This window comes from Prunus avium, chromosome 1 (assembly GCF_965620075.1).
Source record: "Prunus avium chromosome 1, drPruAviu1.hap1.1, whole genome shotgun sequence".
Lineage (NCBI taxonomy): Eukaryota > Viridiplantae > Streptophyta > Magnoliopsida > Rosales > Rosaceae > Prunus > Prunus avium.
In genome coordinates, this window is record NC_142284.1 from 49827264 (window position 1) to 49838916 (window position 11653).

Here is an 11653-nt window from a genome sequence, read left to right on the forward strand (position 1 = left end):
TAATAGTTTTTAGATTTATGATAATAGTACTTCATTTGAAATTTTGAAGGCCATTGAAGTGAAGGAACCAAAGCAATATTGTAGGAATTTAACAATCATTTTGCCATTCTAATTTGTGAGGACATGTCATAATGGTTAGTCCTCATACCATTTTCCATTTTACACGCAGAAGTTCAAATATTGGACCAAAAAACAAAACGAAATTGGCATGATTGGAAGGTGAACCATGCAAAGTTTGCAGATATGTAATCAGAATCATGTGCTACATATTATGGAGGCATTGTCCTTAAAGAGATTCAACTAGTGTTAGGATCTTAGCCCATCTCATAAACTGAAAGAAAGATAATCAATTTCCAATTCATGATTTTGGGTCTTTGTGATTAGTTAACAACAAATGGGGGGAAAGGGGTTGTTTTGTGGTGAAGGGATTGGAATAAGGGGCATAATGGTAATTATGTTGGGAGTAACTGTGACTCTTATTAGATGTGGGGTGCTTGTGGAGGGTAATTTGTTCTCTAAACAGAAGATTTTGGAAACTGAAAGACAATTAAACCAACTTAGAAGGCCTGCAGTTAAAACCATTCAGGTAAGAATTGTCCAAAACTTGAGCCCTTCACATAAGTTTTCTTCATTGTATTCATTTACTCAGTCCATATTAATCTCTATGATTGCTTGTAGAGTGAAGATGGTGATATCATTGATTGCATTGACATCTACAAGCAGCCAGCTTTTGATCATCCTGCTCTCAGAAACCACACCATCCAGGTCTGCCTTCTGTTGTTCAAGTTGAAAGTAGACAAAGATTTACTCTGCAACTTTAATCTTTTTACTACCATATAACAACTGCTTTGAGTCTTTTTTTCAGATGGCACCAACATATGACACAACCAAGGAGACAAAGACAATGAAAAAAATGGACAGATGGAAGAAGAGGAATGAAGAACAATCTCCCATTACAGTGAAGCAAACATGGCACAAAAGTGGAAGCTGTCCTCAGGGAACAATCCCGGTCCGAAGAATCCATAAAAAGGAGCTTCTGAGAGCCAGCTCCGTTAAGGACTATGGAAGAAAGAAGCACAGTTCTACCTTGTCTCGTCATGTTTCACAGTTAAGTAACAACAAAACTGTGTACCTTCAACGTGCAAACCACTCGGTACATCAATTCGCCACACACATTTTTAACCAATTGGTAAATTAACTACAACTGTACATGCATCTAATGGTGAGGGTTTTTTTGTGCGTGTGTGTGTAATTTGTAATGGCATCAGAAGGCAATATTGTTTACAGAAGGGTACAGATATAATGGAGCCAAAGGAGACATCAAAGTTTATAACCCTGCTGTCGAGCTTGATGATGAATATAGCACTTCTCAAGTTTCTCTCATAAATGGTGCTTATTATGACTTTGAGAGTGTTGAATCCGGATGGGCGGTATATATATATTAACATAATAAACCTTTTCACTTTCATCTTGAAGCTACTTACTTCTTCTGTCATATTTTATGTTCATGACATAACTTTTTAGTCTGAAAAATTATTCTAATCCCTCTTCAGGTAAATCCCAGCGTATACGGGGACAGACAGACTCGATTTTTCGTGTATTGGACTGTAAGCAGACATGAATAAGGACTTAACATTCATGTGAGTAATTCCACTAGATTTGATGTGATTTCTGATGTTTCTGCAGGTTGATGGCTCACAGAAAACTGGTTGCTTTGATCTCACTTGTCCTGGATTTGTTCAGACTAGCCATGAAATTGCTCTTGGTGCAGCAATCCATCCAATCTCTGTTCCTCATGGGCTTCCATATCAAATAATCGTCTACATCTACAAGGTCAGGTCAACAGTTTAACAACATAACGCACTTGATGAACAGTTTAGCAACATAACATGTCTCACATTATTCGTAATACTAAATAATCTTCAATTGAATTTCCTTTTTGTTTTGCCTCCAAATTTAGGATCCAGTAACAAGCAACTGGTGGGTGCAATATGGGGAGAGAATTAACATCGGTTACTGGCCGCCGGAGCTTTTTGTTTTATTGAGCTACCATGCAACAAGTGTTGAATGGGGAGGTGAAGTTTATAGCTCAAGAGTGGGAACTACGCCTCACACAAGAACAGATATGGGCAGTGGACACTTTGCTGAGTCATCAGTTTGGGGGACTTCAGGCGTCATAAAAAGAATTCGAGTACATGAGAATTCACCTGGGCTGAAATTCCCTGATATAGTTAATACTTTGATGGATGAGTTCAACTGTTATGATGTCAAGTATCTTTCGGATTATGTTGAAGATCCTGAGTTCTATTATGGAGGGCCTGGTAGAAATTATATGTGCCCTTAAGCTTATGTTAGCTTTGCTAGGACTGTTTGAGACCCCATTAGAATGGGTAATTATGTTGTTTTAAACTTTCATCAGTTATTTTTTCAATATCAAACTCTGTAAACCCCAAAGGTCTTATTCTCAAAATGATGTAGTTTTAGACATAAACACGATACAAGCACTAAAAACACAAGTAGATAATTCTATTTCGTCCCAAAAAGGAAAAGCCTTAGAGAGTGGAAATCTCCTAATAAATTGGTAAAATTAGGCATATTAATTTTCATTTCTATCCAGAGGTTGCGCAATATTTGAATTCAGATTTAGAGGGAAGTGACGTTTTTGGTGTATAGGCATCGATTATGTGTTACACTAACATAACATGTTCAACTTTGCACAAACGACTTGGAATTTCATTTTTTTATATATAATAATCGAGAAAAATGTTTGTCTCATTTCTTAAAATGAGTCATTCCTCCTTACATGCAAATTACAATTTGACATGATCTACACGTGTTAGGTTGACTCATTTAATTCTATGATTGACACATAGCATTATCACCTAATAACATAGATAGATTAAGTTATATAGTAGAGATATGATGAAATCAGTACATTTGAAATTTTGAAGTAAGGTCACTGGAGGGAAGGAAACCAAGCCATACTGTAGAAATTTAACAATCAGTTCTTCATTGGCTAACGATTTATGTAGCTGGGTTTAACCAAGGTTAAGGACACACTTGTCCAAATATTCAACAGCTACCATCTTGAATTTAACACTTGGCAATTCAAATATAGAATAAAAATGTGAAATTTGCATGATTTGGAAGGTGAATCATGCAAATTTTGCAGATATATGTAGTTTGCAGAAGATATATATGGTGCACATTGTTGTGGGTGGCATTGTCCTTAAATAACCTAAGCTCATCTTAGATTCTGAAAGCAAGATAAACAGTTTCCATTTTATGATTTTGGGTATTTAAATTACCTGAGATTTAGTATATAATCAAACAAATGGGGAAAGGGTTGTGTTGTGGTGAAGTGATTAGATTAAGGGGGATGAAGATGATGGTAATTATGTTGGGAGTGACAGTGACTCTAATTAGATGTGGGGTGCTTGTGGAGGGTGATTTGTTCTCTAAACAGAAGATTTTGGAAGTTGAAAGAAAATTAACCCAACTTAGAAGACCTGCAGTTAAAACCATTCAGGTTTGAATTGTCCAGAATGAGCCCTCCACACATGAGTTCTTTTCTTATTATATACTTCATATGTTGTATTCATTCTCAGCTCAAATGATTGTTTGTAGAGTGAGGATGGTGATATCATTGATTGCATTGACATTTACAAGCAGCCAGCTTTTGGTCATCCTGCTCTTAGAAACCACACCATCCAGGTCTGTCTTTCTGTTGTTCTAGTTGAAAGTAAAAAAAAGGAAAAGATTTACTCTGCAACTTCAATCTTTTTACTACCATATAACAAGTGGTTTGAGTCTTTTTTTAGATGGCACCTACATATGATGCAACAAGGGAGACAAAGACAATGGGAAAAATGGACAGATGGAAGAAGAGGAATGAAGAACAATCTCCCACTACAGTGAAGCAAACATGGCAGAAAAGTGGAAGCTGTCCTCAGGGAACAATCCCGGTCCGAAGAATCCGGAAAAAGGAACTTCTGAGAGCCAGCTCGGTTAAGGACCATGGAAGAAAGAAGCACAGTTCTACCCTGTCTCGTCATGTTTCAGAGTTTAGTGACAACAAAACTGTGAACCTTCAACGAGCAAACCACTCGGTAAATCAATTCCCCACACACACATTTTTTAATTAATTGGTAAATTAACTACAACTATACATCTAATGGAGAGGGGTTCTTTTGTTTATTGGTTTTTGTGTTTGTGTAATTTGTGATGGCCTCAGAAGGCAATATTGTTTACAGATGGGTATAGATATAATGGAGCCAAAGGAGACATCAAAGTTTATAACCCTGCTGTTGAGCTTGATGATGAATATAGTACTTCTCAAGTTTGTCTCATAAATGGTGCTTATTATGACTTTGAGAGTGTTGAATCTGGATGGGCGGTATATATATTAAAATTAATAAACCCTTTCACTTTCATCTTGAAGCTACTTACTTCTGTTACATTTTATGTTCATGGCATTACTTTTTGGTCTGAAAAAATGCTCCCTTCAGGTAAATCCCAGCGTATACGGGGACAGACAGACTCGATTTTTCGTATACTGGACTGTAAGCTGACATGAATCATAAATTAGTTTTCATACTAGATTTGATATGATTTCTGATGTTCCTGCAGGTTGATGGTTCAAAGAAAACTGGTTGCTTTGATCTTACTTGTCCTGGATTTGTTCAGACTAGCCATGAAATTGCTCTTGGTGGAGCAATCTATCCAATCTCTGTTCCTAATGGGCTTCCATATCAAATAATCATCTACATCTACAAGGTCAGGTCAATAATTTAACAACATAACGTACCTAACCGATAATTTAGCAACATAACATGTCAACATTACTACTCGTAACGCGATAATAGGTTTTCTTCTAGTATCTTCGATTGAATTTCTTTCTGTTTTTGTCTCCAAATATAGGATCCGGTAACAAGCAATTGGTGGGTGCAATATGGGGAGAGAATTAACGTTGGTTATTGGCCGTCGGAGCTGTTTGTTGCACTGAGCTACCATGCAACGAGTGCTGAATGGGGAGGTGAAGTTTATAGCTCAAGAGTGGGAACAACTCCTCACACAAAAACAGATATGGGCAGTGGACACTTTGCTGATTCTGTTTGGGGGACTTCAGGCGCCATAAGAAGAATCCGAATACATGAGAATTCACCTGGGCTGAAATTCCCTGATATAGTTACTACTTTGATGGATGAGTTCAACTGTTATAATGTTAGGTATCTTTCAGATTATGTTGAAGATCCTGAGTTCTATTATGGAGGGCCTGGTAGAAATTATATGTGCCCTTAAGCTTAGCTTAGCTTTGCTAGGACTTGTTTAAGACCCATTAGAATGGGTAATTATGTCGTTTTAAACTTTCATTTATTTTTCCAATATAAACTATAAAAACCCAAAACTCTTATCCTCAAAATAACGTGGTTTTGGACATAAACACCAAAAACACGGATGATTCTTTTCGTCCCAAAAAAGAAAAGCCTTATGGAGTGGAAATCTCCTAATTAATTGGTAAAATTTTGCGTTAGTTACTTACCATCTTCAATTTGACCGAAGTTCTATCCAAAAGTTGCGTAATATTTGAATTCAGATTTAGAGGGAAGTGACGTTTTTGGTGTATAGGCGTCGATTATTTGTACATTAACAAGTTCAATTTTGCACAAAGGACTTGGAATTTCATTTTTTATTATATAATAAATCAAGAAAAAATATTGGTTCCTTGCTAAAAATGATTCGTTCATTTTTAGCATGCAAACTACAATTTGACATGAGTGTAAATTTTTTAACATGCTTTTAATAAGTGATTTATGTATATGTGTTAAGTTGCGATTTGAAAGTAAAGAGAAACGACTTTTAATAAGTGAGTTATGTTTATGTATATGTGTTAGTTCTATAAATCAAACTAGAAGAAACACATACACATGCGTGTGTAATTTGCTAATTTGTAATATCGGTTACAAAGAGAAAGTAGGTATGGTGGAAGTCTTAAAAGTCCATTGAGGGTATAGGCGCGCGGCTCTACTTTTAAAATTTTCTAGCTATACTCTAAAAATGCTGTGAATGCAAATTATATATATATATATCTACCCCCAATATATTTGTAATTCAAAGCCGCGCGGCTATACCATTTTTTGAAGGAAAAAAAAAAGGACCCTCAAAATGGTATAGCCGTGCGGCTGTACTAGTTTTTATAATAAAAACCTTCGTATAGCCGGGCAGCTATACTATTTATAATTAAAAAAAGGACCACCGCCTAGCGCTGAGCCTTGTCACGTGTCAAAAATAGTATAGCCGCGCGGCCATACTTGTTTTTCCCTATTTTTTTAAAATAAGTATAGCCGGTTGGCTTTACCCGGTATTTTCTTAAATTTTTTTAAAATAGGATAGCCGTTCGGCTATACTTAGTTTTTTATTTTAAAAATAGTATAGCCGCCCGGCTATACGCGTTTTCCCCTAATTTTTTTTACTAAAAAAGTAAAGCCGAGGGAAGGAACCAAGCCATATTGTAGAAATTTAACAATCATTCTTTATTGGCTAAAGATTTATGTAGCTAGGTTTAACCAATTCTAAGGAATTGTTTAAATATTCAACAGGATACCATCTTGAATTTAACATGTGACAATTCAAATATTGAATAAAAATGTGAAAGTTGCATGATTGGAAGGTGAATCATGCAAATTTTGCAGATATATAAAGTTATCAGAAAATATATATGGGTTTAGGAAGATAACCCAAGCTCATCTTAGATTCTGAAAGGAAGATGATCAATCTCCATTTTATAATTTTGGGTATTTGAATTACCTGAGATTTAGTACATATCAGACAGAGTTTAGTTAACAACAAATGGGGAAAGGGTTGTCTTGTGGTGAAGTGATTAGATTAAGGGGGATGATGGTAATTATGGTGGGAGTGACAGTGACTCTAATTAGATGCGGGGTGCTTGTGGAGGGCAATGTGTTCTCTAAACAGAAGATTCTGGAAGTTGAAAGAAAATTAACCCAACTTAGAAGGCCTGCAGTTAAAACCATTCAGGTTTGAATTGCCCAGAACTTGACATAAGTTTTCTTCTCATTGTATTCATTTAATCAGCTCATATGATTGCTTGTAGAGTGAGGATGGTGATATCATTGATTGCATTGACATTTACAAGCAGCCAGCTCTTGACCATCCTGCTCTCAGAAACCACACCATCCAGGTCTGCCTTGTATAAGTTCTAGTTGAAAGTAAACACATTTTTCTTCTCTGTGACATTATATATTTACTGATAATATGAGAAATGCTTTGAGTCCTATTTCAGATGGCACCAACATATGATCTGACGAAGGAGACAAAGACAATGACAAAAATGGATAGATTGAAGAAAAGGAGTGAACAATCTTCCGTGACAGTGAAGCAAACATGGCAGAAAAGTGGAAGCTGTCCTCAAGGAACGATCCCAGTCCGAAGAATTCGAAAAAAGGACCTGCTTAGAGCTAGCTCAGTCAAGGACTATGGAAGAAAGAAGCACAGTACCCTGTCTGGTCATGTTGCAGAGTCTAGTGACAACAAATCTGTCTACCTTCTACGAGCAAACCACTCGGTACATTAACTCCCCATTTTCACATTTTTAATTGGTCAATTAATTACTACTATACATCTCATGAAGAGGGTTTTTTTTTGTTGTTGGTAATTTTTGATGGCCTCAGAAGGCAATATTGCTTACAGAAGGGTACAGATATACTGGAGCCAAAGGAGACATAAAAGTTTGCGCTCCTTCTGTTGAGCTTGATGATGAATATACTACTTCTCAAGTTTGTCTCATAAACGGTCCAAGTTTTGCCTTTGAGAGTGTTGAATCTGGATGGGCGGTATATTAACATAAACCCTTTCACTTTCATCTTGATGCTACTTACTTCTGTTACATTCTATGTTCATGGCATAACTTTTAGTCCGAAAAATTACTCGGAATCCCTCTTTAGGTAAATCCAAGCGTCTACGGGGACAGAAATACTCGATTTTTCGTATACTGGACTGTAAGTTGACGTGTTTCATGACTTAGTTTTCATGTGAGTAATTCCACTAGACTTGATGTGATTTCTGATGTTCCTGCAGGCTGATGGTTCAAAGAAAACTGGTTGCTTTGATCTTAATTGTCCTGGATTTGTTCAGACTAGCCATGAAATTGCTCTTGGTGCAGCAATTTATCCAATCTCTGTTCCTGATGGGCTTCCATATGAGATAATTGTCTACATCTTCAAGGTCAGCTCAACAGTTCAAAAACATAACATGTACAGTTTAGCAACATATATATAACATATCTGATATCTAACAAAGACAATGTAATATTAAGTGTTCTTCTCATATCTTAGATTGAGTTTCTTTTTTATTTGCTTCCAAATTTAGGATCCAGTAACAAGCAATTGGTGGGTGCAATACGGGGAGAGAATTAACATCGGTTATTGGCCGCCGGAGCTGTTTTTTGCATTGAGCTATCATGCAACAGGTGTTGAATGGGGAGGTGAAGTCTATAGCTCAAGAGTAGGAACTACTCCCCACACAAAAACAGATATGGGGAATGGACGCTTTGCTAGTACTGCGGGATTTTCAGGTGTCATAACAAGAATGAGAATACATGACAATTCACCTGCACTGAAAATCCCTGAATGGGTTGAGACTTACATGGACGAGTTCAACTGCTATGATGCTATCTATGTTGAAGACTATGTTGAAGATCCTGAGTTCTATTATGGAGGGCCTGGTAGAAATTATAAGTGCCCTTAAACTTAGCTTAGCTAGGAATTGTTTAAGACAAGCACCAAAACCACAAGTCGATAATACTATTTCGTCCCGAAAAGGAGAACATATCCAATTTTCAATGTTTACCAAAATGGCATATCAGCTTAATTTCCAGGTTTTCAAATGAGGTTTTTTTCTTGGTAGCTAACATGGAATCTGTGTTTGTATGTAATTGGTATAGCATATCTTAGAAGAAAGTGAGACAGAAAGGTAACAGAGATCTCAAGCAAATGTCCAACATTCACAAGATTTGACTCTCTAAATTAAATAAAAGGACAAAATGCTGCTAATGGGAACATCTTAATTCACTAGATAAAGATAAAACCCGTTTTCTGTACATGCAATTATGTCCAAATATTGCACCAAGACAAGAGTACTTATTATGTTTCTATACTTAAGAGAGGCGTGCATGAACTGCACATTTGACATATGGATGAAGCCGCGAGGACTTGCATCATATATATATAATAACACATTATCTTCTTTCTTTTCAACCAGACACGCCTTCATTTGGTTTCTCAAAGGTTAATTTTACTACCTAATTATCCTGTTAATTTTATCTATAGCTTGATTGTATCTCTCTGTGTGTGCAAGAGTGTAAGTGAGACACAAAAAGAGATTGAAGATGGGGAATAAGAGGGCTTTAATGTTCTCGTTAGCATTGGGATTGTTTGTTTTTTGTGTTAGTGCAGCAGAACAACACCATGTGAATGCTAAAACTAAACAAATTTCTTTGGAAGTTCATAAGAAGTTGAAGCTTTTGAATAAGCATGGTGTGAAGACTATCAAGGTCTGATTTTCTGCCATTTTTATTAGCTTTCTGACTAATCACACTTTAACATAATTTTATCTATATCAGATCTGTTATATAATTTTCTTTCCTCATTCTTTTCTATTTCAAAATTTAGCTCAACCCTTTGTGCTATTGCCTCTGCTGTCTTAAATTTCACAATTTCTTCTTTGTTCTGCTGCTGCTATGACTTGGTAGGCTCAGAGGACTGACTGTAGTTTTACCACTTGATTATTTGATTTCTCGCAGAGTGAGGATGGAGATATCATTGACTGTGTTGACATCTACAAACAGCCTGCTTTTGATCATCCAGCATTGCGCAACCACAAAATTCAGGTCGACTTTTAAACCTTTGTACATTTGGAGAATGTATGAAACAAAAACTTGAAACAAAAAATAAAACATTCTCCAAGTTTTAAAAACAATCATGTTTTCTTCCAAATGTTGATATAGTTGGTGTATAATATTGCAGATGAGACCCAGTAGTCATGTACAAAATTATCATAATTCTTCTCAGCTGGTATCTCAATTTTGGCTAAGGGGTGGAAGCTGTCCAGACGCAACCATTCCCATTTGGAGAATTCCAAAGCAAGATTTATTGAGAGCTACTTCACTTGAAAACTTTGGGAAGAAAATGCCAGTGCATTCTTCCTACTCCCCCACAGATGACAAAGGCACTTTGTACATCAACAGCACCTGAGTCGAACTCGGGCCTCAAGTTAATCGTTCAGTAAGCAAACACCATGAAGATTTAATTAACGAAGTTTACTTTGATCCTTGTCTAACTTGTGCAAAACTGTGTTTGCTAGGCTGCTATCTTGTTAACTACTGGATACAATATATAGGTGCTCAAGGAGATATAAATATTTGGACTCCAAGAGTTGAATCACCAGATGAGTTCACTACTGCTCAAATCTGGCTTAAGAATGGACCTGGAGAGGCTTTTGAAAGTGTAGAAGCAGGCTGGGTGGTAAGTAGTATATTATGGTAACTTCATTTGAAAAATATTACTTCTCAACTATCAGTTCCTCAAAATCACTCCACATATGTGTATAGAACTGCTACTCTTTTTTGCTCTTCTCTTCGTTTGGCTTTGGACAGGTAAACCCAAAGGTATATGGTAACGGAGCAAGTCGACTTTTCGTATATTGGACGGTAAGTACTTCATTACAAAATGATCACAAAAAGAGGAAAATGTAGCATATATTATGGTTGCTCCATCTGAAATGTGCTTGCACTTAATTCTTCTTCTTCTTCTTCTTTTGGGTTTTTTCAGAAGGACTCATACAAATCATCAGGTTGCTTTGATCTCACCTGCCCAGGATTTGTGCAAACCAACAAAGACATAGCCCTTGGTATGGTCCTTGGACCTGTATCATCTAAAATGGGACCCCAATATCAAACCACCTTCAGCATCACCAAGGTTTGAAAAGCTTAATCACTTTTCGTGCATTCAAATCATTTCCATTGTTAGTCAACGGGATTTAGCCCAGTAAAAAGGGCTTTGACTTGCAAACTAATGGTCTCAAGTTCGAATCCCCATGACACATTGACAATTGCGTGTGTGAGAAAACCCCCTCCCCTTCCTAAATTTGGTGCACAAAGACATTTCCATTGTTGAACATAAATGTGATGGTTTAAAACATATGTTGTAGGAACCAAGCACAGGAAATTGGTGGGTGCGTATTGGCCAAAACGTTCCTGTGGGATATTTTCCTGGAGAGCTCTTCTATTATTTGACACGCGGTGCTGCAACATTAGTTGAATGGGGAGAAGTATTTAGCTACAAGGTGAAGCAAAATCATCCACACACTGCAACAGGGATGGGAAGTGGAGATTTTACATCGGGCAAATTGGGCAATGCATGCTATGTGAAGCAAGTTAGGATTTTAGATTATTCAAAGCAATTGAAGTACCCAGAATGGGTAGGCACTTATACAGATGAAGAGTATTGCTACTCTGCATTGAACTATGCTGTGTCACTTGCTCAAGAACCTGTGTTTTACTTCGGCAGGCCAGGTCGAAATCCTCCTTATTGTCCCTAAGTTGTTCATAATCTCAAATGAGGACGCTTAATTTCCG

General features: G+C 36.8%; 3 protein-coding genes and 1 pseudogene across 3 annotated transcripts; all 4 read left to right on the forward strand.

The window, feature by feature from the left end:
- Window positions 1-346: 346 nt before the first annotated feature.
- On the forward strand, window positions 347-2443 carry LOC110744839 (NEP-interacting protein, putative (DUF239)). Its single transcript, XM_021944866.2, has 7 exons — window positions 347-586; window positions 679-765; window positions 866-1153; window positions 1269-1430; window positions 1554-1607; window positions 1687-1833; window positions 1961-2443. Exons 1-7 carry the CDS (start codon window positions 395-397, stop codon window positions 2342-2344), a joined length of 1314 nt encoding a protein of 437 aa, XP_021800558.2. The 5' UTR covers window positions 347-394; the 3' UTR covers window positions 2345-2443.
- Window positions 2444-3262: 819 nt separating this feature from the next.
- On the forward strand, window positions 3263-5301 carry LOC148297957 (protein neprosin-like). The gene is made up of 7 exons (XM_088247335.1): window positions 3263-3529; window positions 3628-3714; window positions 3822-4109; window positions 4235-4396; window positions 4509-4562; window positions 4630-4776; window positions 4921-5301. Exons 1-7 carry the CDS (start codon window positions 3335-3337, stop codon window positions 5299-5301), a joined length of 1314 nt encoding a protein of 437 aa, XP_088103461.1. The 5' UTR covers window positions 3263-3334.
- Window positions 5302-6768: 1467 nt separating this feature from the next.
- LOC110744821 (protein neprosin-like) lies at window positions 6769-8888 on the forward strand. Its single transcript, XM_021944840.2, has 7 exons — window positions 6769-7038; window positions 7115-7201; window positions 7304-7585; window positions 7692-7853; window positions 7965-8018; window positions 8098-8244; window positions 8389-8888. The coding sequence occupies exons 1-7, from the start codon at window positions 6850-6852 to the stop codon at window positions 8764-8766; spliced, it is 1299 nt and encodes a 432-aa protein (XP_021800532.1). The 5' UTR covers window positions 6769-6849; the 3' UTR covers window positions 8767-8888.
- A 518-nt stretch (window positions 8889-9406) lies between these two features.
- On the forward strand, window positions 9407-11616 carry LOC110744840 (protein neprosin-like; annotated as a pseudogene).
- The last annotated feature ends 37 nt before the right edge of the window (window positions 11617-11653 follow it).

Bases quoted from the DNA above. Each gene is read 5' to 3' on its own strand.
- LOC110744821 (XM_021944840.2), top strand. From the start codon at position 6,850: ATGGGGAAAGGGTTGTCTTGTGGTGAAGTGATTAGATTAAGGGGGATG. The intron at 7,039-7,114 runs GTTTGAATTGCC...GATTGCTTGTAG, and splicing joins CTGCAGTTAAAACCATTCAG to AGTGAGGATGGTGATATCAT. The intron at 7,202-7,303 runs GTCTGCCTTGTA...GTCCTATTTCAG, and splicing joins TCAGAAACCACACCATCCAG to ATGGCACCAACATATGATCT.
- LOC110744839 (XM_021944866.2), top strand. From the start codon at position 395: ATGGGGGGAAAGGGGTTGTTTTGTGGTGAAGGGATTGGAATAAGGGGC. The intron at 1,154-1,268 runs GTACATCAATTC...TAATGGCATCAG, and splicing joins TTCAACGTGCAAACCACTCG to AAGGCAATATTGTTTACAGA. The intron at 1,431-1,553 runs GTATATATATAT...ATCCCTCTTCAG, and splicing joins GTGTTGAATCCGGATGGGCG to GTAAATCCCAGCGTATACGG.
- LOC148297957 (XM_088247335.1), top strand. From the start codon at position 3,335: ATGGGGAAAGGGTTGTGTTGTGGTGAAGTGATTAGATTAAGGGGGATG. The intron at 4,397-4,508 runs GTATATATATTA...TGCTCCCTTCAG, and splicing joins GTGTTGAATCTGGATGGGCG to GTAAATCCCAGCGTATACGG. The intron at 4,563-4,629 runs GTAAGCTGACAT...ATGTTCCTGCAG, and splicing joins GATTTTTCGTATACTGGACT to GTTGATGGTTCAAAGAAAAC.